Raw genomic sequence first — 27,041 nt, forward strand, 5'->3', positions numbered from 1 at the left:
TTAAAAAAATTAAGTTAATTTGCCCCTTTTCTAGACAACTTTTCTTCATTCAGTATGTCATTGACTAATATCCCTGATCACACATATACTGTATATGCTTTAAAGGGATAAAGAATGTTTGAAAATCAATATGGTGACTACGCTTGTCATGCAAGTCATAAATTCGTCATCTTGAGCTCCAGGTTTCATGTATGGTGCGGTTATATCAAAGCAAGACGAATTCAGAGATCTGCTAAATTCACTGTGTTCAGCAATTAAAGTTTTTGTTTTCATTAATGAAATAGTACCACAGTAGGATTAAGAAGTCTAAACGCGCCGACATTGATTGATAATAAATATCTCCCATTGCGCCGGCCAAAGATAAAGTCTCTGCTGACTTTCAATATAATAATGTTGTTTTTGATCAAGCGTCATCGAGCATGCTTTACCGAAAATGACAGTGTTGATGAAGAAATGGTAATTTGAATGCTAAATGTCATTGTGAATATCAACTACAACTTAATTACTAATATTTTTGATTGGATGAAGGAATGGATGCTGGAATAGGAAAGCATGGAGAATGCTGGGTTTGCAGTGAAGGACCTGCCCTTATACAGAACACTATGTATGGATGAATATATATATTTATAGTCCTATTAACCATTTTTTGGGTGTTATATGAAATATATTTGTGCGTACTATCTATAAAATAGTATAATGATGAATGTACGACAATTTTATGTTGAAGTACGACACTTATTATAAGTTGGTACGACGATTGCGTTTCATTTATCTGGCAATCCTGTTCTTTAGTAAACTGTTCGAAGATACGTCTGAACTTCACAGATGATAGGCTATCAAAACTTATCACTTATGAGGCATCTAGGAAGGAGATAATAGAGTACGATTGCCAGTTCCTTTTGTCCTCCATTGCATACATCGCAGATTATAAGAATCCAACAAACAAAACTGTGCCCAGAAACGAGCGGGCGTGACTGTCTCGCGCAGATGACGTATGCTCCCTTTCCCAGCATGCTCCCCGTCTCCATTCATCTCACAGCACGTATTATCTTCTTGTGCTGAACTGAACACGTGTTATTGAAACAGAGTCAGGGAGTCACATAGCATTTTACATAAAATATTAATTTAATGCAATTTAAATATGAGGACAGTTCCAGTGAAGATAGATACAAATTGTGACATAGAAAGAGACGATGTTGACATCTTGTAATGTTAGGGCCTATATTCACCTAATTGGTTATTGTTACAGCTGCTCTTTAAGTGAACATGTCCGCAATCGTAACCGTTACAGCTATAATAATAGCCGCTTATTAAAGAACCTGCTTACTGCGAGGGGGGGGGGATAAGAGGAGTCTGAGCTGAGTTTTTCTTGCAGGATACTTATAGTTACACTAGAATCAGACTTCAGATATATACAAATTTGTTCTTATGACACACATCAAGTGAGATATGTCTGATAACAAAGGTACATATGAGCCAGAACCTCAATCTGACGAATATGGTGCCATGGTTGAGATAAACGTTAGAAATTGAGAATTATATGCCGCATTTCAGATACTAAATCTTTATCTTTCCTTAGGTTACTTGCTACTTTCACGTCTAGTTAGTCCTTTGTGCTCGTATAAGTCGATGGTTCATTTCGTAAGAATTACAGCCCATCACATGAAGCCACTTTTTTAAGCGCTGCAACTTATGAATAAGGATATAAATGGAGTCGTTCAGAGTCAGCCACAGCCATAGAGTAGCGGCGCTGCAAAGGATCTGAGTGGCTGGCAACCACTACAAGTGAAGCTTACCGTCGAGATACATGGAATTAAATGTAGGTTTTAGACGGGACCACAGCCAGGCCACTATTTAAGTCGCACTGCTAATGGACAACTGCTGCATCATCCATTCCTTACACTGCCAAGGCAATATACAGTCTATTGTGCTACAGTGTCTTTTTTCCGAATTTCATTGGTAATTTCTGCTAGAAGCTCTTGAAATTCTGAAGCGTTTTGAAATACGAAAAAGAAAAAAAAAATAGTCCTCATGCAAATCATCAATGTGTGAAATACTCCTCGATTCAGTGGATGGACACAGATTATTCTTCTCTTTACTTATGTTCTTTCACCCTATAAGCAAAGTTGACATTTATCTCCCTGTTTCTAAAGAGATATTAATGGCACTGCTAAGAAGCGTCGTCTGAACCAACTCTTAACATCAACCGTTTATAAAAGTACACATAAAGTGCAACAATATACGTCGCCGGTATTGCAAGTCAAATTTTCTACTCTAGCTTCAGTTACTAACATCTTGATAAAAAAAGCGCTACCACTGGGGCAAAGGAATTTAATATTTTTTATATTATAATGGAACAATACACCTTTATTGGTATATTTCACATTGCTTTATCAACTGTGAGGGATATTTATCAACTGAGTGAAATGAAGGTAATCATATCACCCAAGTGAGTTACGCACTGCAAATGGGTTGAAGACAAAAACCGGAAAAAATCTCAGTAATGTAAATTGTCCCAATGATTTCACCCAGAACTCGCTGGTTTCATAGTCAGCCACACTAACAGTTACTCAACAGTTGTGAGCCATTTGCATAGTACTACTAATTCCGACTAATGACAAATGGATTGAAAGGTAATTTCACTTGCTAGTTTCGATTGTATGCCACGGTACAATACAAGGGACATGCACAGTCCAGTTACAGCCCCACTTCGAGTAAGTTATACATGCGTTTCTTTCTGTAAATTCGGTGTTATTGGAAACCGGAAGATTATTTACTATTAACACCTTGCGAAATATTAAAATTTCGCATAGTATTCATGTCAAAGCCAGTCAAAGTTTCGTGAAGAGGTTACTCATAACATCATTTAGAGTTAAACTTATATTACTTCCATTTTGTGTAAGTAAGCTTTGCGACTAGTTTTCAAATATGTAAATCCTGTTTTTAATAATACGTCAGAAATAATGTGATTTATAAAGTACTGCTATCGAATTAACTGCTAGTTGAGAATATTGCTTTTGTTTCTTTTTTCGTATAGAAGAAAACGAATCACTTTGGCGACGAGTCACCTGCCAAATTAAAAAAAAAATGGGTACTCCGAACTCGCAAGTTATATAGCAGTGACACTTCCTAGATTGTGAAAATGTTCCTATCTTTCATCCTCTGGTGAAATGCAAATTGGTGACAAAGGCACGAACTCTTTTCTGGGAGACACACGGGACTAATATGTCCATCAAAGAATTTTGTTCCACGACATTTGACTCATAAATTGGCTAAATACAAATTCACTTGAAAAATTCGCATTCAGTATTCCGAAATAATCATTCAGTTATCGGCACTGTAGACAGACCGCGGACTGAGGAACATCATGACTACGAATTGGTTACCGATTGCATCCGATCAATTATTTTCCAGAATCATATAATGAACTTACAAAGGAATATTAAAGACGCCAACAAACTTCGTAAAAGATCAAGAGTTCAAAATATTGAGAATATTTAATGCCCCAAAATTTTTTAGGCACACTTTCTCCAAAGTAAGTTAAACTTGGGATAAACTAAACCCGTTCAACTTTACTATTCAGTTTAGACGTGCTTCCATTTTCATTTTTTTTTCATCATACTTCCTTGCATCTGATCCTTACACATGAAATATATTCCATAGATAACAGATTTGAAATGCTGTGTGAAGTAAATTGTTTCTCTTTTTTTTAGACTTCTCCAACGAGTGTAACTCTTTCCCCAGAAATCACATTAAAATCGTCTCTGCCCAGCGTATAGGTGGGCGAGTGTGGACAGATGTGTTGTTTATGAAAAACAGTTTACATTGACACAATTTTTTAATACTTTTGGCGTGTGTGAATGACTGTATGTCTCTTTAGGTGAACCAATTGCGTGAAACACTTTCCACAACTATCGCACGTAAATGGCTTTTGGCCTGAGTGTCTAAATACATGTCTGCTTAAAGCCACCGATTTTAAGAAACACTTACCACACACTTCACATTTGAATGGCTTTTCGCCTGAGTGAATGAGAATGTGTTCATTCAGAACTCCCAATCGAGTAAAACACTTTCCACATACATAGCATTTGAATGGCCTTTCACCAGTGTGCATGCGGGCGTGTGCTTTTAAATTTCGCGATGATGGGAAATACTTTCCGCATACATCGCATTTGAAAGGCCTTTCGCCAGTGTGTATGCGAGTGTGTTTCTTCAAATTTGAGATTTCTGAGAAACACTTTCCACACACATCGCATATGAATGGTTTTTCCCCGCTGTGCATGCGTGCATGTCTGTGAACATTGCATAGTCGTGAGAAAAGCTTTCCACATGTATCGCATTTGAATGGCCTTTCGCCTGTGTGTGTGCGAGCATGTGCATTTAAACCCACCGATGAAGAGAAACACTTTCTACACACCTGGCATATGAATGGCTTTTCGCCAGTGTGTATGCGTGCATGTTTCTTTAAATAGGACGAAGTTGAGAAACATTTTCCACACACATCGCATTTGAATGGCCTTTCGCCTGTGTGTATGCGAACGTGCGTCTTAAGTTTTGACGATGTTGAGAAACACTTTCCACAAACATTGCATCTTGATGACTCTGTGTTAGTATGTATATGATAATGAAGTTTAACAGATTGCGCTGTTGAAAAAACCTCGTTGCACATGTTACTCTTGATACAATTACGGCTTACATCCCTAACGTCTGAACAGTCTGGTCTGTTGCTATCACACTGTGTCAACTTGTTTTCTTCAATATCACTGCCTGTGCGTTCACGTACCACACTCTTCTCAGCATGATTCACAAACCTGAAAGGAATTCAAAATTAATCGGTCTCCATTATGATCAATGCGGTGACGTCATAATATAGTAATCATTACATTACATTCACATATCAGATAATTACCAAGCGAATATGTTTTGTGTTGGTGTCTAGGTTATTATATTTATTTTGGGGTTGTTTGGGATCCTGAGTCAGAAAATGACATTGGATAGACCACACAACACTATATCTTAGATATTGGCTTATAAGGAACTCGGAGGTTCATTGCCGCCCTCACATAAGCCCGCCATTGGTCCCTATCCTGTGCAAGATTAATCCAGTCTTTATCAACATATCCAACCGCCCTCAAATCCATTTTAATATTATCTTCCCATCTACGTCTCGGCCTCCACAAAGGTCTTTTTCCCTACGGCCTCCCAACTAAGACTCTATATGCATTTCTGGATTCGCCCATACGTGCTACATGCCCTGCCCATCTCAAATGTCTGGATTTAATGTTCCTAATTATGTCAGGTGTCCCGTTCCAGGGCGTCGTGGTCTAAGGCATCCTGCCTAGGACTCGCGTTACGGAATGCGCGCTGGTTAGAGTCCTCATGGGAGAAGAAAATTTCGCATGAAAATTCGGCCAGTGTATGGGACCGGTGCCCACCCAGCATCGTGATGCACTTGGGGAGCTCCGATAGGTTGAGAAATCGGGTTGCGAATGCCAGCTATAAAGGCTGGGGGGATGATCGTGCTAACCACACGATACCTCCATGCTGGTTGAATGATCGTCCACCTCTGCCTCGGCATGTGGGCGTGAGGCCAGCAGCCGACTGGTCGGTCTAGGCCCACCACGGGCTGTAGCGCCACGGATTATTAATTATTTCAGATGAAGAATACAATGCTTGCAGTTTTGATGTGTAACTTCCTCCATTCTCCTGTAACTTCACACCTCTTAGCCCCAAATATTTTTTTAAGCACTTTAAACATCCTTAACCTATGTTCCTCTCTCAACGTGAGAGTCCAAGTTTCACAATCATACAGAACAACCGGTAATATAACTGTTTTATAAATTCTAACTTTCAGATTTTTCGACAGCAGACTGGATGGCAAAAGTTTCTCAACCAAATAATAACAGGCATTTCCCAAATTTAAACTGTGTTTAATTTCCTCTCGGGTATCATTTATATTTTGTACTGTCGCTCAAAGGTATTTGAATTTTTCCACGTCTTGAAAAGATAAATTTCCAATATTTATCCCTTTCTCTTATCCTGGGCTTCCCTCTTATTTGAAGGTTTCGTAATAAGATGTTTTTTTATGGTAATGGATTGTTAGCCCTTCGCCCAACCCCCAAGCTGGAGGACAACCCTCATCAGCTGTCCGCGACTGCTTATTCCATATATTCACAGTTACCCCTGGAGGCCGTCTCCTCAATCCACAACCTGAGGACGCGCTATGCCGTGGTGTTAGGGACCCACAATACATGGATTGGATATAACACGCTATATCTGAGATATTGTTCAATTCACGTATTAATTTCATACAACAAAATTTTTTTAATTCGGATTTGATAGATTATCCCCAATTATCTCCACATTTATATCTTCATTTGAGTAGACTATATAATTTTGAATATGTTTTTCATAAACAGTTGTTTTCGGTGTATGTTCTTGTGTTTGGTTGTTTGTGTACAAGTTAGTAACTATTCTGATAGTGTACGTGCCTCCAATTGTAATTTTACATCCGAAACATTGTATTCTGAAATATTAGTTCTTAATTATATCATAGTGACGATCGTGTAGGATGTGTCTATAATTACATTTTCACTCATATATTACATTTTTGGATATTGATCGTCGCAAAAGCGTAGCCAACTCGCACGGTCTTACTTGAATCAACCCCACGTTATTTGCTGTCTATGTCGGGAGTACAATCTAAACGTTAATAGGATACCTACTGGCGAGTTTTTGAAAGCAGCACATTTATGTCATTTTTATGTCGAGGTGGAGATGAAGATGAACCATGGGCTCTTGATATGTTATGCTAACTTGTAAGCAGCATTTTCGCCAGTAGACAAATAGAAAGAGGAGTACCAAGGGTTGTTATTGTTAATATCATAGGCATCAATCGAAATAATCGCGATAAGAGGTAACATCATGATCTGCCTTCAGCTATGAGATCTGCCCTGCACTGGGATCTGGTACTTACACAGTCTAGTATATACAGTCACAAAGCTCCATACTTATTAAATTTGCAAACATAGACAGTTGAAATATGCATCCATAGATAGTCGCTAACCACCAGGATTGCTACTATCACCTCATTACAAACCCTTTCCCCAGCAGACGATAAAATGTATTGTACTTTCGATATCGTATTCTTTTGAAAAAATTAACACCTTCCTTCCACTATTGAAATATGAAGTACATAAGGTTTGTATATTATTTTCATAAAGTATATATTATATTTTATAAACTCACCTTCCTGGATCTTTCGGAAGAAGGATAACTCTCACCTTTCTTTCTTACATTATTTATAGTACCACATACGTCTCCTCGTCGCATATTATTATTCAAATTATTGTATTTTAGCCATTTACACTTATTACAACCGATAACGAACATTTCACTGTCTACACAACTTTTCACAACAATGCGAAATACGGCACAGTCAATGCCTTTTCGATCTGGACCAGGTCGTAATCTTTGTTCGGGTTTTCTATTTCAGTGTATGGAGCTCAGTGAAATATTATATTACAACTTTATTGCGTATCATTGCTAAGCTTTATTTAGTGTACTGTGTCCACAAGTTCCGTTTACTTCTTGTTGCATAATATGTGGCAGAAATAATTACAAAACTGTGTTATTTTAATGTGAAGAGAATTTTACACGTTAACATAATGTTCACATCAACATTTTAAGTTTAGAATGGAAGTTATTTTGAGGTTCAATAAAAAAGAATTTATATTGTGATTTTAATTTAGCACATTTACCTTCCTTAATTGTAGACAGAAAATTTACCATAGCATTTCTATGAAAGTAGTGTACGTACGATTGTGTTATTTCGTTTCTTAGGTAGTAGATAAATACAATAATTCAGTACACAATTGTAGTATTAAAATACAGACAAATAGAATGTGACGGGTGTCATACATGACATTATGTTTAATTATAATGTATAATTGCGAATATAGGAATATAAGTTAAATATAATAATCATAACCTATAAATTCCTTATCACATAACATACATATTTAAAGGCAGGGCATTGGAGACCACTAAAATTAGACAGAAAGGGAAACTGGTACAGTAAACATAACCTATAATTTCAACATATCTAAATATTCGTGCGGTGCAATAAAAAATTATTGAATCGTGCATAAATGAATGTACAAGAATTTTGCAATATTTAATCGAAATCAAGGCAGGTATTACACATACGAACAACGTACTTTTCACACAATAAATAATATTAAACCTTAACTCGCAAGGAATTATGTCTGAAGTGTCTCCTAATCATTGTTTTAAATTTTATTAATACAATTACACTACATTTTAGAGAAACATATGTTACTCTTTATGCATTCCAATTAATTTATATGGTTGAAATGCCGCCCTTCATGATCGGGTTAAACGAGTCACATGGTCTGCCTTACGGCCTGTATTAGATCACGATGGCAGTGACACCAGCGAATAGGGATTATAAAGAATGGACACTGAGCGAATTTTCCTGTGTTTTGTTTCTCTGTGCGCAGCGTTTAGTTCCACTTTCAAGCGCTAGAGGTTAGTGTAATCGAGCATACGCTGAGATAATAATTGAGAATAGAGTTGAGACACAGGATCCAAACATCGCCTACCTCATTGCATAATCCAGTAACGCTTTGCTTCAAATAAATTCAAGTTAACAGCTTTTCCTTATTTCTCAGTGACAAACTAGTTGTAATAATAATATTTTATATTTCAGATATAATAAATTATATTATAAAATAATATAATAAATTATAAAGTTAAGTATCGAATTCGTTTAATATTTGTATATAATATAATATAGGTATATGGTTTTACTTCTCGTAAGAGTTTTGTTTTTTCCATTTTCAGCGCTATCAAATCATTACATATTTTAATTGTTGTTGGGGTCAACGTCTCAACTCTCATTATAAAGGAACTCTAGAGTCTATACATTACAGTTAATGAGGGATTTATTATTTTATGGATCGAATTTATTTTATTTGAGTATATAATGTACCTAGATGTATTAATTATATGTGTTATATTTCCGCTGTGTCGACGGCTAGCTGGTGTGATGTCAGCGCCAACTCTAGGGAGAAAGCAGAATCTCACACTTTAGCTGGCTTGAAGGTCATTGAAATCAGTCCGGCTACATCAAAGGTACCGACGCAAAGTGTCCATTCTTTATAATCCCTATTCGCTGGTGACACAGCCTATTGTTCATAGTACGCACAGCGCTCCAAGCGGCACTTGCGAGAAATGCAAAAAATCATCCCAGCTTCGTGACTGTATATAGTAGACTGTGGTACCTATTCCACCCTTGCATGAGTTACCACAGCTCTCACTAGATGGATAATAATTTATTTATGTGTCTGTAATATAGCACAGGACATAGAAAGTGGGGACAGCGACAATGATTCACAAACATCACATAGTGTTGCTTCCACCAGAACTAGTTGATTGATCATAACGTAGCCATTTCACAAAACTTTATCAATCTATCAAAACACAACTTCTCAAATTTTCTTACACTCTATAAAATCTCTACATTCCAAAGCTTAATTTACAGAAGAAGCTGTAATAAATAATAAATTGAACAAATAAATGATGATTTTAACAGTAAAAGCAAAAAAGCTATAGCAGAACTTGCAAATGCCATTAAAATATTGTTAAAAATTAATTTCACACACTTTCTGGTACGTAGTAGACAAAGACAATAATTTATTTCCTACGTCATCACTAAATTAAGTTATAATAGAATGAAACAAGCAAAACCAGCACAGTACACTCACCTCTCAGTCAATGCTTCATCCTCTTCTGAAGATAATTTCACTTTCTGTTCCTGCTGCTGTCTGTCCACATCCAAAAAATCTTTCTGGAAAAGGGAATAAATTATGAATAGAGCTTTAACTGGCGTTATGGGCAATTGCTTTCCTATGTTACATACCTCACTATTCAAATCTAGTAAATACAATCTATCTTTTTGATAAATATGTAAAGACATTTACTCAAAATGCAATTAGTTCCTTGAACAGCATTTTTTTACTTCCTGCTACATCCTTCCTTACACTCAGGCTACTTGCCTGTAATATGTATGTATGTATGTATGTATTTATTTGCACTGCAAGTGGGCATGCACCCGGTGGCAGTGGTATACACAATATAAACAATACAATTATACAATACACAATACAATAAGAATACACAATACAATTTAACACAATAATTACAATTAATAATAAAACATAAAATAACCTAATTTTACAATACAACCTACATATGTATAGGCCCTACATAAGTTTCAAAAGTCTTTCACTTTACTCTCATCTCACTCACTGTAGTGGCATTTCACTGACACTTCTGAGGCAATGCGCTCATTTTTTTTTTTTTTTAGTAATTTAATTTACGACGCTGTATCAACATCTAGGTTATTTAGCGTCTGAATGAAATGAAGGTGATAATGGCAGTGAAATGAGTCAGGGGTCCAACACCGATAGTTACCCAGCATTTGCTCATAATGGGTTGAGGGAAACCCCGGAAAAAACCTCTACCAGGTAACTTGCTCCGACCGGGTCACCTGGTTTCGAGGCCAGACGCACTACCCGTTACTCCACAGGTGGGGAACCTTGAAAATATGTGTCTGTCATGTATAAATGATCTGCAAAATATGTACCGAAAATTTGCAAGATTAGTTAAAGTAAACAAACAATAAAAAGTTCATACATTGAAACATTAATATATTTCGCTGCTGAAAGTCTTTTATTACCTCAAAATGCACACTCTCTAACATGACTGTTCGTTTTGACATCAGATAGCAGAAAATAAAGGTTTCGTAACCACACCTTGCAAATTAATTTTTAATATTGATTTTTTCTGTAGATTCAGAAGACTCATAACCACAAATGAATTAAGGTATGGAACCCGGAATTTGTAATCATTGTGGAAGCTTGTAAATCAACTGAAGAGACCGGTTTCGTGACGGACACAGAAAGTTTTAGTAGAGCGAAGTCCGTATGAAACAGTGTAAATGCCGATTTAATAACTGCAACATCAAAACATTAGAAAAATCTAAACATCGAATATAAATTATGAATCAAGTTGCAAGGGACAGCAGATAAGCAGCTCAACAGAATAGCATATTTTCGCAGCTTGTATCTAACAAACAGAATATACCCATCTATTTTATAGAGATGATGATGATGATGATAATTATATTATTATTATTATTATTATTATTATTACTACTATTATTATGTTCTATAAACTCAATTCTTAACAAAATTAGAGGACTTCTAAATCATTTGATTCTTTTCTACAAACCTTTATATGTGTTTAAAAAAAGAGCCTTCTTCAGCTACAAGCTGGAGCCATACGTCGGCAACAATGTAATTAACTGTCAAACGGAGGTCTACTATCCACAAAATGTGTTGATGATAATGCCGATTTTCAATTTAAATTAATGTTACAATACAAGTGTGTGTCGATGGAATTATGCTCGCGGTCGTACCAAACGTTAAGTGTTGATATATTATAAACTAAGTGCGTGTTGGCGATAAAAACAAGAAAATAAATGAAAATATGGCTGCAGTCTTTGGCACTTTTTGCAGTTACTATTAGTGACAAAGTGATAGACAATTCTTCTTAATATTAAATATTGTATAAACTACATTTTTATAGTCTTACTTGTGGTTTGTGCTGTATCCGAATTCTGGCCAAATTGTTGGGTCTCGCCTGCTGTATCTATAAAGTTTCGCCGTTGATTTTCAAGTTCATTGTAAACAGCTGTTTTGTAATCCCATAAATGTTACACTTTGGGTGAAGATTCGAAATGCCTGCTATACGTCAGAACTACCTATAATTTGTAGATGCATACACTGATTTTGTTGGTTTTCAAAGTTTGTTCATTAATATTATTTCCTTTGTAATAAATTACAGTAGTTATAAACATGTTTCTTTTCACTTCGTATTTACTGAATTTAAAGTTCACTTAGTTTACGCTAATTGGCACATATTTAATAGATATATTATGTATTATGTTGAAGGTATGTTTCTTAATTTTTTCATACATCTTTATACTCGGCCTTGGCCAATTTAAAATTGTATTTCAGAAAATTTGTAACAAATAATTTAGGATAACAGTATTCTTATGGTGACGGACGAGATTCGAACTAAAATTCAGTTCCTGGGCATCTAAAATATTTATAGAAAAGTACGACAAATATTCACATGAAATTAAAATATATATGATATCCTAGAACTTTCACATCAAAGGTAAAACAACACAAAGCGGTCAAACATTGTCAATTTACTAGCAATATAATGGTTAGTTCATTGGAATAGGGTGCTGCGAAAGTACGACATTTTATTTATTTTTGGTACAAGTAACATATCTTTAAGTATTTATTTCTTTTCCCTTGTACCATCAATAAAAACACGTATGCTTTTAATTTTTTTTAAGTTATAAGTGCCTGTATGCAAGTGCTTACGCGGTATTCTGAAACTCTAATAAAATACCATTTCGGATTCCGTAATAAATTACGTACATCAATACACCGAATCTTGATCATATCCACTTAGTTTTGTATCAATTAATGTCGAAAATGTACATGTGATAACCGAATCAAAGAACGAAAACGTTAAACGTCATGCCTTTATTTCGCCTCCACTCACCTCCACACAGTGTTGCCAAACCTACCTATGGTCCGGCTTAAAACTGAACATGGCTCTGGTTTAATCCCACTGTTCAATGTGTATCAAAGTATTTGTTAGATAAGTAACAAGAAAATAAAAAAAATATTAGTAAATTAAAATGAAGTCTGTTTCTAGCCACAAATTTCTCCATGTATTCGAGATAAATCTCTCTTCAGCATCAGAAATAAATATTAGAGAATTATTATTTTATTTCAAATTTAAAATGAATCCCTACAGTTTAAGTTGTGAAAGTTATGAGTCAGTTAAAACAGTTAATACATTTCTAGACTGGTAATAGGTCTGACATACTTAAAAATAACCTAATGGTATATGTATATATTGAGAGTGAACCACTTACATCTACTTCAGTTTTCACCATAGCAAAGCTAATAGGCTCTAGTTTGGGATCTTCAACCTTTATCTCTGATTTGATATCGTAACTCTGGTCCACGCATTCTGTCTTCATGTCCGTCACATCCAGGTGCGATAAATTCCCTTCCTACAGAACAAAAACACATCGTGAATTATTTTATTAGCTATTTTAAAGATGACTTGATGTGAAAGAGCCACAAATCTGGTTCTACGTGGCAGTCAGTGACTAACGTTCAACACAGGCGACAAATTAGACAACAATATTGAAGACAAAATAGGAACAAGGACACTGGCAATGTCTAACAATATGTGCAGCTATTACTGTCAAAAATAAATTACACAATGTAATAAATGTAAACAAAAAACTTATTTATATTGCAGAACCCGCCTCCAAATGTCTTTTCGAATATTACATTTTATTATATTACCTAACTACGATTATAAAACAAATCAATTGAACGACTTACTTACTTACTGGCTTTTATGATACCCGGAGGTTCATTGCCGCCCTCACATAAGCACCCCATTTGTCCCTATCCTGTGCAAGATTAATCCAGTCTCTATCATCATATCCCACTTCCCTCAAATCCATTTTAATATTATATTCCCATCTACGTCTGGGCCTCCCCGAAGGTCTTTTTCCCTCCGGCCTCCCAACTAACACTATATGCATTTCCAGATTCGCCCATACGTGCTACATGCCCTGCCCATTTCAAATATCTGGATTTAATGTTCCTAATTATGTCAGGTGAAGAATACAATGCGTGCAGTTCTGTGTTGTGTAACTTTTTCCATTCCCCTATAACTTCATCCCTCTTAGCCCCAAATATTTTCCTAAGCACTTTATTCTCAAATACCCTTAATCTATGATCCTCTCTCAAAGTGAGAGTCCAAGTTTTACAACCTTAAAGAACAGCAGGTAATATAATTTTTTTTTATAAATTCTAACATTCACAACTTTCACATTTTTTGACAGCAGACTGGATGATAAAAGCATCACAACCGAATAATAACAGCCATTTCCCATGTTTATTCAGTGTTTAATTTCCTTCAGAGTGTCATTTATATTTGTTACTGATGCTGCCAGATATTTGAATTTTTCCACCTCATTAAAGGATAAATTTTCAATTTTTATATTACCATTTGGTACAATATTCTCGTCACGAGACATAATCATATAATTGGTCTTTTCGGGATTTACTACCAAACCTATCTCTTTACTTGCTTCAAGTAAAATTTCCGCGTTTTTCCTAATCGTTTGTGGATTTTCTCCTAACATATTCACGTCATCCACATAGACAACAAGCTGATGTAACTCGTTCAATTCAAAACCCTCTCAGTTATCCTGGACTTTCCTACTGGCATAATCTGGAGCAACGTTAAAAAGTAAAGGTGGCGGACTCTGCTGTATATTTCACTAAGACACATTTTAATAAATCCAACTAGTTTCTTGGGAATACCAAATTCAATAACGATATCATATAAAACTTCTCTCTAAACCGAGTCATATGCCTTTTTGAAATCTATGAATAATTGATGCAATGTACCCTTATACACCCATTTTTTCTCCATTATCTGTCGAATACAAATGTCTGATCAATAGTTGATCTATTACGCCTAAAACCACATCAATTGAACGACACATAGTAAAAATCTAAGTCTATTGATGCCCATCGTACCGCATACATTTGTTTTGGTTTTCAGAAAGCTCGTGGCAATATTGTGATTCATCTCAAATTCAACATTGCAAGGTTCTACCCCTCAAAAGTCACAAAGTCATTTTGGTTAAGAATATCAATGAAATAATATCTTCTGTATTAGAAATATATAATAGTATAGTATAAAGGTTATTTTTAAGACGCTTTATCAACATCTTAGGTTATTTAGCACCAGTATGAAACGAAGATGATGATGCCAGTGAAATGAGACAGGGGTCCACCACCGAAAGTTACCTAGCATTGGCTCATATTGGGTTGAACATAGTATAAATAAAAAGGTATTTCTTGTATAATAAAGGGATTATATAAAAAGTTCTAATATCTTATTTATAAATATCTGCATTTACGTTGTTATTAAACTGTACCAGTTATAGTACCAGTATTCCTACCAATAATTTTTCTGTACATTAATTGAGATCGAAAGTAAAAAACGCATTTTAAAACTTGTGGTTTTCCTTATATATTTCCACCATTATCAGTGTTGACACACGAGGAAATAATTTGGGTAATGCTTGTTTACTGTTGAACTTTGTCCTTATTTTATAGCTATCTACATTTTTATATATATGATATCTGTATATATATGATATGCGAAAAATAATCACTTAGTGATTTAACACAGCGCTTATTCCGTCGGATCCCGGCCACTTAGTCATTCATAATGATTGCACCTCTGCACATGTGTGGACATTGTGCCACTGTCATACAAATATGACGCAGTGCATGAGGGTAGGCCACTAGAGGGAATCCAAGAGGTGTCGGATTCAATCCGACATCGGCATGGGAATCCGGTGTGGCTTAGTGGATAGAGCGCCAGGAAGTAGAGCTGAAAACCCGGGTTCAAATCCCATTGCTGGAAAGAAATTTTCACTGTTTCATTCAACCTTTATCTACATTTGGCTATTTTCTGATGGTAGAGCATATTTAATAAGATCCAAATTGATTTAAGCTTTCAAACATCTTTGTCGAGAACAACTATCAGCTAATGTGTATCATAATGAGCACGTCAATAACAGAAGCAGATCTCAAATCAATGTGCTTGTAAGCTTTCCAAAGGTCACAGTTTTCGTTGCCAATAAGTGGTAGTATGTGCTCCATAAATACTGATCAAGTGAGTGAAAGAAGGTTACTGTTGTAGGACATCAGAAAGCACCCCGGCTGAATATAATTATGTCTTAGAAATTATTACACAGAAGAAAATGTTAAGGGGTACAGAATAAAATCTCTCTCGTATGAAATGTAATATTCACCTACGTTTCACACAGAGGTACCAAACAGAACCACAATGGCGCTGTGGACAGGACTACATTAATAACTCTAGCCTAGCATTACAAGCTCATGATGCAAGATGAGTAATGGTCACACTGACTAGTTGATCTTCCTGTGAAAATTTCTTCTCATAGAGATAGTAGAACCAACGCACACTTCATAATGTCAGAAAATTCATGACACCTTATACCAAACAGCAACAGCATGGGGCTCTGACAGTCTACTGGATATAAAGTGTGAAATGTTGAAATGAGTGCTTTTCTGACACTGTTGGACAAACAAATAAACAAAATATATTACAAGACTTTTCAGTTACCTCTGATAAAGGATCATTTTCTTCCATTTCGGATGTCCTATCATGTACTTGTAAGGCGAGAGAATCAACTGCAGGTTCCATTTTGATCACATCCATCACAACTGAAAGATAAGGTTATGTAACTGACAGTGATTACAGAAACTGTGCTGTTGAGAAACAGTTATTACAAGTTGCTACGATGCATTCACGATGTTCAGTTCTAGTGACATGTTACTTCAATGTAGATAAAACATTTTGAGCAGTGGACGGTAAGTGGAATACTTAAATTTTAGCAGTTTATGACTATTTTGTAGACTTAACCCCACAAACAGGCTGAGAAAGAGAATAGGCCTACTGAATATCAGTGAACGCTAGATTAAACATTATCGTAAGTTTATTTCTAATATATACGCTTATATCTTTAGTATATTTCAAATGCAAAAATTTGCAACCTACCTCTTCAATAATGAAACACTTCAATAAACGGAACTTCTACCAGGCTATTATATCATAACATAAATATCAACAAATTGCAACAAACTGTTGCTCATGACTTCAATAAACGATTGATTGATATTTACATTAACCAAAAGTTTGTTCACCAAGACAACGGCGAAGCGCAAGGATCAAAAGGGCCGTGACGAAAAGGCTGTTATAATAAGACCATGTCATGTTGCCATGTTCTTGTTCTTTTGTAAAGTGTTCGATATCACGTCTAACTTCACAGATGATAGGCACCAAAACTCATCACTTATGAGGCATCCAGGAAGGAGATAATAGAGTAGGGTGGCCACTTCCTTCTGTCCTCCACTGCATACATCGCCGATTAGTTACGTCACAGTCTATATACTAGACTGTGGTTAAATGTTACACTGGAATCAGACTTCAAATGTATACAAATTTGTTCCTCTTATGACACACATCGTCAAGTGAGATATACTGTCTGATAACAGAGGTACATATGAGCCAGAACCTCAATCAGACGAATATGGTACCAGGGTTGAACATTAGGAACTGAGAATTATTTATGCCGCACTTCAGATACTAAATCTTTCCTTAGGCTACACATCTGCTGAGTCATCCATTCCTTACAGTGTCAAGGCAATATACAGTCTATTGTGCTACAGTGTCTTTTTTCCGAATTTCATTGGTAATTTATGCTAGAAGCTCTTGAAATTTTGAAGCATTTTAAAATACGATAAAGAAAAAAAAAGGTCCTCATGTAAATTATCAAACAATGTGTGAAATACTCCTCGATTCAGTGGATGGACACAGATTCTTCTTCTCATTTTACTTATGTTCTTTCACCCTATAAGCAAAGTTGACATTTATCTCCCTGTTTCTAACGAGATATTAATGGCACTGCTAAGAAGCGTCGTCTGAATCGACTCCTAAAATCAACCGTTTATAAAAGTACACAAAGTGCAACAATATACGTTGCCGGTATTAGAAGTTAAATTTTCTACTCTAGCTACAGTTACTGACCTCTTGAAAGAAAAAGCGCTACCACTGGGTCAAAGAAGTTTAATATTTCTTTATATTAAGGTACGGTACCTGAGGGTATTAAGGCCCAACATGTTATAAGGCCCACTACCTAGTTTTGCCATTAGTTATACACATTTGCAAAAGAGAGCAACAGCTCTTGAGACCTATTTCTTCTTGCATTCGAGTGAGGTATAAAGAAATTGGATTCTCGTTCTTGTTTGTAGCTGACTGGTGGCAACAAGTTATGTGTGATTATTTCTGCTTTCTTAATAAAATTCTACAAAATTTAAGTTGATATTTAATCGTTTTACTGTGTGTTATTAATATAATATTAAATGCACGTTAATCGGGCTACCGTGAAACTTTCGCTAATGGACATATGAGCACTCCATAAATTAAAATTGGCGCGAAGTAAGAGAGCAGGAAATAAGGCCCATGAAATAAATACGTGGAAACGCCCACAAGTTCATAGAAGTCTCTGAACTATAAAGTTCAAACTATGAAGCACAATCTTTTTTGCAAGAAATGAAACAAACAAAAGACTGACAATTCCTAATGCAGGAAGAGCATTGGATGAACCATCAACTTCAGGATTTGTAAACATCCAGGGAACGCGGATGTGTTCTGTCTGCAAAGAGAATTGTTGTACAGTAGATATGCATGTGTGTGTCTCTTGTGAATGCTGGGTGCACGATGAATGAGGAAAAAATTGAAGATTTTGCGGAAAAGAATAAATGTAAGAATGTTATTCAAATCAATTATCTTACCAGCAGAATTATATAATGAACTTACAAAGGAATATTAAGAGCAGTCAACAAACTTCGAAAACGATCAAGAGTTCAGCATATTGAGAATATTTAGTTCTTTAATTAATACGTTTAGAGAAATATGAGGAACAGATATTATGTAATTACAAAACTCCAGAACTCAAACATATACACAATTCTTGTTAATGTACCGATATTATTCTTTCAGAAATTGGACGCAATTAGTATACATAGTCTCACCATAAATGCTGTTGGAAACATATGACATATATTGAACATGATGTTTACGGAGTATTAAACCACACTGTTACTGCGGCCAATATTCGACGAAATCCACTGAAGAAGCAACTGGCAGTGTCTCCGAAGCTTTACAATTGGAAAATATCGACGTCCAGAATTCTTAATGATGATCTTGGATCAGTGATGTCAATTGATGCCCATAGGAGCAAGCGCGCGCTTTAGAGCCAGGAGAGCCTGAGTGCTTTACAGCGGAAAGGAAAGAGACAGACGAAAGAGGTTGTATGTGCTGCTTGGTCGAGCTATATTCAGGGATGGCCAGCACTGATTCAACAGATAAAGCGAAGAGAAATTATTACAACTGTATCCATGTTAATTTTTAGATTTGTCTGAGAAGTATAACTGCATTATAAGGCTGTAAGTTTTAATTTTAATCCTAATTTTTCACAAGTTTGCTTTTTTATTCAAAAGGAATATTTTCTCAACTTTGTTACAGAAAAGTGATATTTTCAGATATGTTTGTTTAGTAGCCTTATAGGTACTGAAACAATGTTTTCGTAAATCTAATATATCGTAAATACGTATTACTGAAGATATTGTATTACAAATTTTGAAAATATTGGCATGGAAAAATGTTTGTAAGGAAATGAATGAACAAAGCAAATACTGTTACATCACAAACAAAAGATATGTGCCTATATGTTGGTAAAACGTCAGCTCTATAGCTTCAGCAGATTTCGAGATAATTTAATATTCTGATAACAGAAAGTTGCGCACCAATATCACCTAAAAGCATAATGCGATAAGAGTTTTATTATGTAATATTAGTTACAGTTAAAACATATACCTAGGCAACTTTGCTTTGTACTGTAATATTGTTTTGGATACTTTTATAAGGCTAAAGATACCATCAATATCAATTTCAACTTATGTCATATTCAGTGTCTTTCTTTGGGATAACACTTTCTTTATGAATGGTGTGTTTAATTCACTTAGTACAGTATAGTTGTAGTTATTGTGAAATGTGTGTGAATATTTCTTCTTTACTCTTTCTTATGTTATTTACGTTTAAAACATAACTGCAATATTAGGCTAAGAAATAGGTGTTAGTACTTTTGTTTTACAGACAATATAGAAAATAACAAACAGAAAGAAGCCATATAAAAATAACGACATAAAATTTCACGTTCTGTTTGAAGTTTGTGCACCACTGTTTTCTTAATCCAACAGGCTGCTTATTCCTCCTAGAATACCTAGCGCTTAATGCCCGTGCACGACGTCAAGGTCAGGAAAATGCGCTTGCTTTGACATCACTGGTCCAAATACTTGACACTTCCTAACTACAGATGAACGAGCAGGGGGTTCTGAATTGAAAACATGTGGCATATAATGCACATGTTGTTTACGGGGTTTTAAACCACATTGATAATCCGGCCGGTATTTGCCGAAATGTCGGAGCCTCTCTTGAAGAATAGGAGCTCTAACATACTAAGAAATAAACTGTGGGGTTCACACCAATTTTCTTCTCGTGCTCACAAGCCTAAAGCTTACGCAGACGTAGCTTGGGATCCAAGTTGCTAATATAATACCAACTCATGACGGGTTTTGTGGCATGGCATTCCCGACCTAAAAACATTGTGCTTGAAAATGTGTGTATGTAGTTATTCACAGCAGAGTTGGTATAGGTCAGTTTCTGTCAGATGCGTTTCCAATTCACTGTGGGCTAAATCAAGGAGATGCACTATCACCTTTACTTTTTACCTTTGCTCTAGAGTATGCCATTAGGAAAGTCCAGGACAACAGAGAGGGTTTGGAATTGAACGGGTTACATCAGCTTCTTGTCTATGCGGATGACGTGAATATGTTAGGAGAAAATCCACAAACGATTAGGGAAAACACGGGAATTTTACTGGAAGCAAGTAAAGAAATAAGTTTGGAAGTAAATCCCGAAAAGACAAAATATATGATTATGTCTCGTGACGAGAATATTGTACGAAATGGAAATATAAAAATTGGAAATTTATCTTTTGAAGAGGTGGAGAAGTTCAAATATCAGTAACAAATATAAATGATACTCGGGAGGAAATTAAACACAGAATAAATATGGGAAATGTCTGTTATTATTCGGTTGAGAAGCTTTTATCATCCAGTCTGCTGTTAAAAAATCTGAAAGTTAGAATTTATAAAACAGTTATATTACCGGTTGTTCTTTATAGTTGTGAAACTTGGACTCTCACTTTGAGAGAGGAACATAGGTTAAGGGTGTTTGAGAATAAGGTGCTTAGGAAAATATTTGGGGCTAAGAGGGATGAAGTTACAGGACAATGGAGAAAGTTACACAACACAGAACTGCACACATTGTATTCTTCACCTGGCATAATTAGGAACATTAAATCCAGACGTTTGAGATGGGCAGGGCATGTAGCACGTGTGGGCGAATCCAGAAATGCATATAGAGTGTTAGTTGGGTGACCGGAGGGAAAAGGAACTTTAGGGAGGCCGAGACGTAGATGGGAAAATAATAAAATGGATTTGAGGGAGGTGGGATATGATGATAGAGAATGGATTAATCTTGCTCAGGATAGGGACCAATGGCGGGCTTATGTGAGGGCAGCAATGAACCTCCGGGTTCCTTAAAAGCCAGTAAGTAAGTATGTATTTATTCACATTGCAAATAGGTAAACACCCAGTGGCAGTGTTGACTAATTACACTCAATAATTACAATAATAAATTACAATTCATAATATTAATAATAAAATAATAATAGCAATATATAATAATATTATATATGTAATATATTAATGTGTTCAGAGCTATAGAGTATTCACTCCAACTAAAGGCACTTCAATGTGAAAGAGTAAAGCAATGCTTGGAGGGGACAATGATAGAATTTCCAACTGAAAACATCTGTACTGCAAAACTTGAAGGTCGAACGATTTCAAGCATGTGAGTACATTAGGAGGTGAATTTGGATAAATGACTGATGTAATGTGTGTGAATCATGTCTATCACATATTAAAACAAATTTAAAATCTTCAACGAAATTTTTTTATCATCCATAAAACTGTATGTAAAAGAATTTATGGTAAAAATATGTAACAATTCCATGAGCAAAAACAATGCAAATAGTATGAATATTAGAGCAGAAAAATTCCTTCCTGTGCCGGGGATCGAACACCTGATTGTACTATGGAGAGGTTAGTTAAACACTGCAAAGTTTTGAAATGATAAATATCTATGATGTTACTACACAGCTCATCACTGTAACAAGAACGAATGTCTAAAGCTCGGCTTATACCGTTCGAGGATTTATCGCTCGCGACAATTTTACCCATCATGCATGTGCGCTACCTATCGGATTATGCTATGAACTACTTGGCACTCGAGCGAAAACGTCCGATGCAGACCTCTGGTACACACACATAATTTTGTAATCTTCTTAGTTTGCGTGAATGATGTCTCCTTAGGTCTGCCAATTGGGGCAAAAGCTTTCCACACATATCACATTTAAATGGTCTTTCGGATGTGTGTCTGAATGTATGTTTGCTGAAAGCCACCAATAGTAAGAAACACTTTCCACACTTTTTGCATTTCAATGGTTTTTGGCCTGTGTGAATGCGTACTGTAGAAGATTCTAATCTTGGAACCCGACAGGAAAGCGACGCGAGCCTACGGTTCGCGATAGTGACCCCTATTAATAATGCTAGTCTGCTATCAGATGTCTAAAAATTGTGTTATCTACCTCATAGCGGAAGATATTGAGCAAGTCATGTCAGCGTCACATTTAGGTATGGTGTCACAGTTCTGACTACCCCTACATGTAATGACAGGCGAAGACATTAAATTTAGGCCTAATCAAACGAAGACGTATACGTAAAATTCTCCGGCCAAGGTTTCGAATGAGTCCCGCGCTATACTTCAGAATACCGCATAAGTATTTATATACGAAGACTGTATTTAATAAATACTCGCACTTAAAAAAGAAGTTCCCTGCACCAAAAATAAATAATTCAATAATGCAATAACGACACTACTTGTGCGGTATTCTGAAGCCGTTTAGAGTCCCGTTTCGCTGGAATCTCTCCTACAAGATATGGGACATCATATCCAACATCCAAAAGGGAAAAGTGATGCCCTAACCTCAAAGCGAGAACTGTATTGTTTTGCATTGGTTGTATAGTAGCAGTCTGTTCCGTGGGTTAGCAGATAAGCACGGAATTTCTAAGATATCAGTGTGCAAAAGTGCCCACAGGGTATTTAAGAGTTAAATTCGGGGCAGGTTTTTGATCACCAAAATGTTATTTACTATAGCACAGAATTTTTATGGTGCTGCTGGGATCACTGATGTTTGTGAGGTTATGGATGCAATATTAATAAATACTGATGGATCAACACAAAAAATTAACCTGATTTTGTAGTTAGACATCGTAATTATTTTATCAATTGCATATTTGTACGTGGAATAAATCTGTTATTTACTTATTTGACTGATCTTGGTGCTAACTTTGGTCATTTAAGTAATAGACGTATTGGTATACTCGACCAATCACATCACATGAATTTCTCTTGTCGCGAATATATAAAAATATCAATACTTTTAATTTTATTTAACAATACTTTATATTTTCTGTTGGTGAAATATGAATCAGCAAGCTTAGAATAATCTATTTTAGTACAAAATATAAACATATGTATCGATAGTAGTAAAAATACAGCGATTTTAGCTCTGCTCTTTAGCGATTTTTGTAAACGTCGTTGGCGATATTGTGTAACCAATAATGCGTATTTGTAAATTTCTTTAGCTGATTTTGTAAAGTTCGTCAAACTTTACAAACTAATAAGATAGCATTGTGAAACACAATTTACAAGCATTTGTAATCTTTTACTTGTTATTTGTAAATTGTTAATTTGCAATTTGTAAGGATTGTGAAACGGGCCGCAGTACGTTATCTGTTGTTTTTGATTCCTCGCTACACTCCACTACCTCACCCCGCAAGTTCCAAGACTGGAGTCTTCAACACTACATGTAGTCGGTGACTCAGAAGACGAGAGCGGACTGAGGGGGAAGGGATGTGAACAGATAAAGTACGACAACAAGTCAATATTTGTAATGTAGTAAGCGGAAACATTAGCTCTCCTTCTGTTCAACTTAGCTTTAATTTCCATACGCATTGTTACTCATGTTTCCTGCACGAGTAATAACCTGGCTACTGGGATGCTTATCTGAGCGATGTTAATAATAAACAGCGAGAGTCAAGAAGGTCATATTCTTGCTCCTCGTCTTCTCCTGAGTAACGGACAGTATATTTAGATTCCCTAATTGTGAGACACACTTTCCACACAAGGAACATTTGAATAGTTAGCCTTGTGAATGCGGCGGACATGTCTGTTTAGACTTCCACCTTGAAAGAAACACATTCCACATATATGGCATTTGAATGGCCGTTCGCCAGTATGCATGCGAGTGTGTGCATTCAAAGTTGACGATTCTGAGAAAGACTTTCCACACACCTCGCATTTGAATGGTTTTTGGCCTGTGTGAATGCGTATATGTTTGTTTAGACTTCCCGATTGTGAGAAACACTTTCCACACACTTCGCATTTGAATGGTTTTTCGCCTGTGTGAGTGAGTACATGTTTGTTCAGATTCTTAGATTCTGAGAAAGACTTTCCACACACTTCGCATTTGAATGGTTTTTGGTCTGTATGAATGCGTGTATGTCTGTTTAGATCCCCCAATTTGGGGAAAGACTTCCCACACACTCCGCAATTGAATGGCTTTTGGACTGTGTGGACGCGTACATGTCTGTTTAAATCCTCTGATTTTGAGAAAAACCGCCCACACTCCTCGCATCTGATTGATTTTTGGCCTGTGTGAATGCGTTTATGTCTGTTTAGTTCCCCCGAATTTGAGAAACACTTTCCGCACATCTCGCATGTGAATGATTTTTGGCCTGTGTGAATGCGGCGGACATGTCTGTTCAGAACCTGCGAAAGTAAGAAACACCTTCCACACACCTCGCATTTGAATGGCCTTTCGCCAGTGTGGATGCGTTCGTGTGTCTTCAAACTTGAAGATTCTGTGAAACACTTTCCACACACCTCGCATTTGAATGGTTTTTGGCCTGTGTGAATTCGGATATGTTTCTTCAGATCATTCAATCGTGAGAAACACTTTCCACAAACATCGCATTTGAATGACCTTTCGTCTCTGTGTATGCGAGCGTGTGACTTTAAATTTGACGATGATGAGCAACATTTTCCACATACATCGCATTTGAATGACGTTTCGTCGCTGTGTATGCGAGCATGTGCCTTTAAATTTGACGATGATGAGAAACACTTTCCACATACATCGCATTTGAATGACGTTTCGTCGCTGTGTATGCGAGCATGTGCCTTTAAATTTGACGATGATGAGAAACATTTTCCACAGACATCGCAACTTAATGACTTAATGCTACCACACTGTGTCAAATTGCCTTCTTCACGATCAATGCTGGTGCGTTCTTGTATCACTTTATTCTCACCATGATTCACAAAGCTGAAAGGAATATCAAAATTAATCGGCCTGCAATATGATCAATGTGGTGAGATCAAAATATATTAACCAGTAGCCATACCCGTGCGCTCCGCTGCACCTGTCAAAAATAAATATAAAGTAATTACATAATTAAAATAGGACGTTTGATCCAGGGAACATTCGTGTTTGATAGAAGGATAAATAGTTTAATATGTTACTTCATTTAAATTGTATTTAAATAATTAAAATGCGATCATTTTGGTCCAGAGACACTCATTTGGTGCAATGACAATTCCTTTAATATGTTTCTTATTTGTTATTACATGCAACCATAGTTTAATGAACATTGACATATCTTTTAGTTTTAATGTGTATACTTTATATTACTTCCTATATGTTTCATTGAATTATGGTAATAACTTAATTTTAACCCTTGTTTTCTACGTCTTCAGTAAATGGCGCTTGGCCCACTATGGTTCTGAACCCTTCAAATAACTTAAATAGTGATGTAGCATATATAGTGATATGTAATTATATTTCTTTCTTTCGAAAATGTAAGAATTCACGATCTCCTATGTACCATTGCTATGGAATAAATAATTGTGTTTTTTCTTCCTACTCAAAAATTTTGTATTTTGCACATAGGAGTTTACTACAGGAACAACAACGCTATAATCTGAGGCAGCGGTGAAAATATACTGTATTGCTATTTTAAAAGTCTTGTATATCCTTAAATATCAGTCCTATCAAAATTTTGCATAGAATAAAACTTATCGGAAATCATTTTAAAGAAAATTAGTTACGTAATATTTTTCACAAAAATCAATAATAAGCGAGATATTTCTGTTTATTTAATTCAGCCCGGTTATAACCTCCCTTTTAAATAAAGTATTTTGAATGCCTTATAGCCTAAAGTCTAAGTTACAACAAACTTAATTTATATTCCAATTTTCATCGAAATCCGATCAGCCATTATTGCGTGAAAAGGTAACAAACATCCAGACAGACAGACAGACAGGCAGACATACAAACAAAAATTTCAAAAAAGCGATCTTCGGTTTCAGGATGGTTAATTATACATGTTAGGACCAATTATTTTTGGAAAATCAAAAATTACCAGAAAAATTTTGGCTACAGATTTATTATTAGTATAGATTACATGTACACATATCAGATAATTATCAGGCGAATATATTTTTGTCGGTTTTTAGATTTCTTTTAGGGTCGATTTCTAAAAGACGGACGAAATCGTGGTTCCAAACCTCGGCTTTTCAACCGCGATTGAGGTCTGAATCCTTATGCGATTTCTAAAACGAAGTCGAGACGCAGCTTGAGAAGAAACCGAGGTTCGTCGGTTTTATATATGGCAACGCAGCTAAGAATCGATTCACATTCTTTTGTTCTCAGGTAAGGTATTGTTATATTTACTAGTTTACAAAATATACATATTTGCATTTAAAATATTAGCATTACTTAGTATTTAATAGTAAACAGATTTTTAGGTACGAGAATGATATTGCCCAAAAAATTAGCACAAATCGAGCGTTCATGTTGTAGTTTATCATTTGTTCATATCTACTACCAACATTAACTACCTAAAACCCAGGTGTAAGGAATTAATAACCTAAGAATTAAATGGATTAAAATTTCAATTGAAACTAAAATGTAGTGTAGTTCTATATATTTT

General features: G+C 35.8%; 1 protein-coding gene across 4 annotated transcripts in view; it reads right to left on the reverse strand.

The window, feature by feature from the left end:
• Nucleotides 1-637: 637 nt before the first annotated feature.
• Nucleotides 638-27,041, reverse strand: part of LOC138692134 (zinc finger protein 678-like) — a 73,571-nt gene continuing 47,167 nt past the window's right edge. For 2 of the 4 annotated variants that reach the window (XM_069815119.1, XM_069815121.1), the window contains one exon: nucleotides 21,460-25,375. In XM_069815119.1, coding sequence (XP_069671220.1) covers nucleotides 24,148-25,375 — 1,228 coding nt within the window. In that variant the 3' untranslated portion in view covers nucleotides 21,460-24,147. Of the gene's footprint in view, nucleotides 4,812-9,788; nucleotides 9,872-13,045; nucleotides 13,187-16,362; nucleotides 16,464-16,797; nucleotides 16,947-21,459; nucleotides 25,376-27,041 lie in introns of those variants that run through there. The other 2 variants (XM_069815122.1, XM_069815123.1) reach the window with 2 other exon arrangements.

This window comes from Periplaneta americana, chromosome 16 (assembly GCF_040183065.1).
Source record: "Periplaneta americana isolate PAMFEO1 chromosome 16, P.americana_PAMFEO1_priV1, whole genome shotgun sequence".
NCBI lineage: Eukaryota > Metazoa > Arthropoda > Insecta > Blattodea > Blattidae > Periplaneta > Periplaneta americana.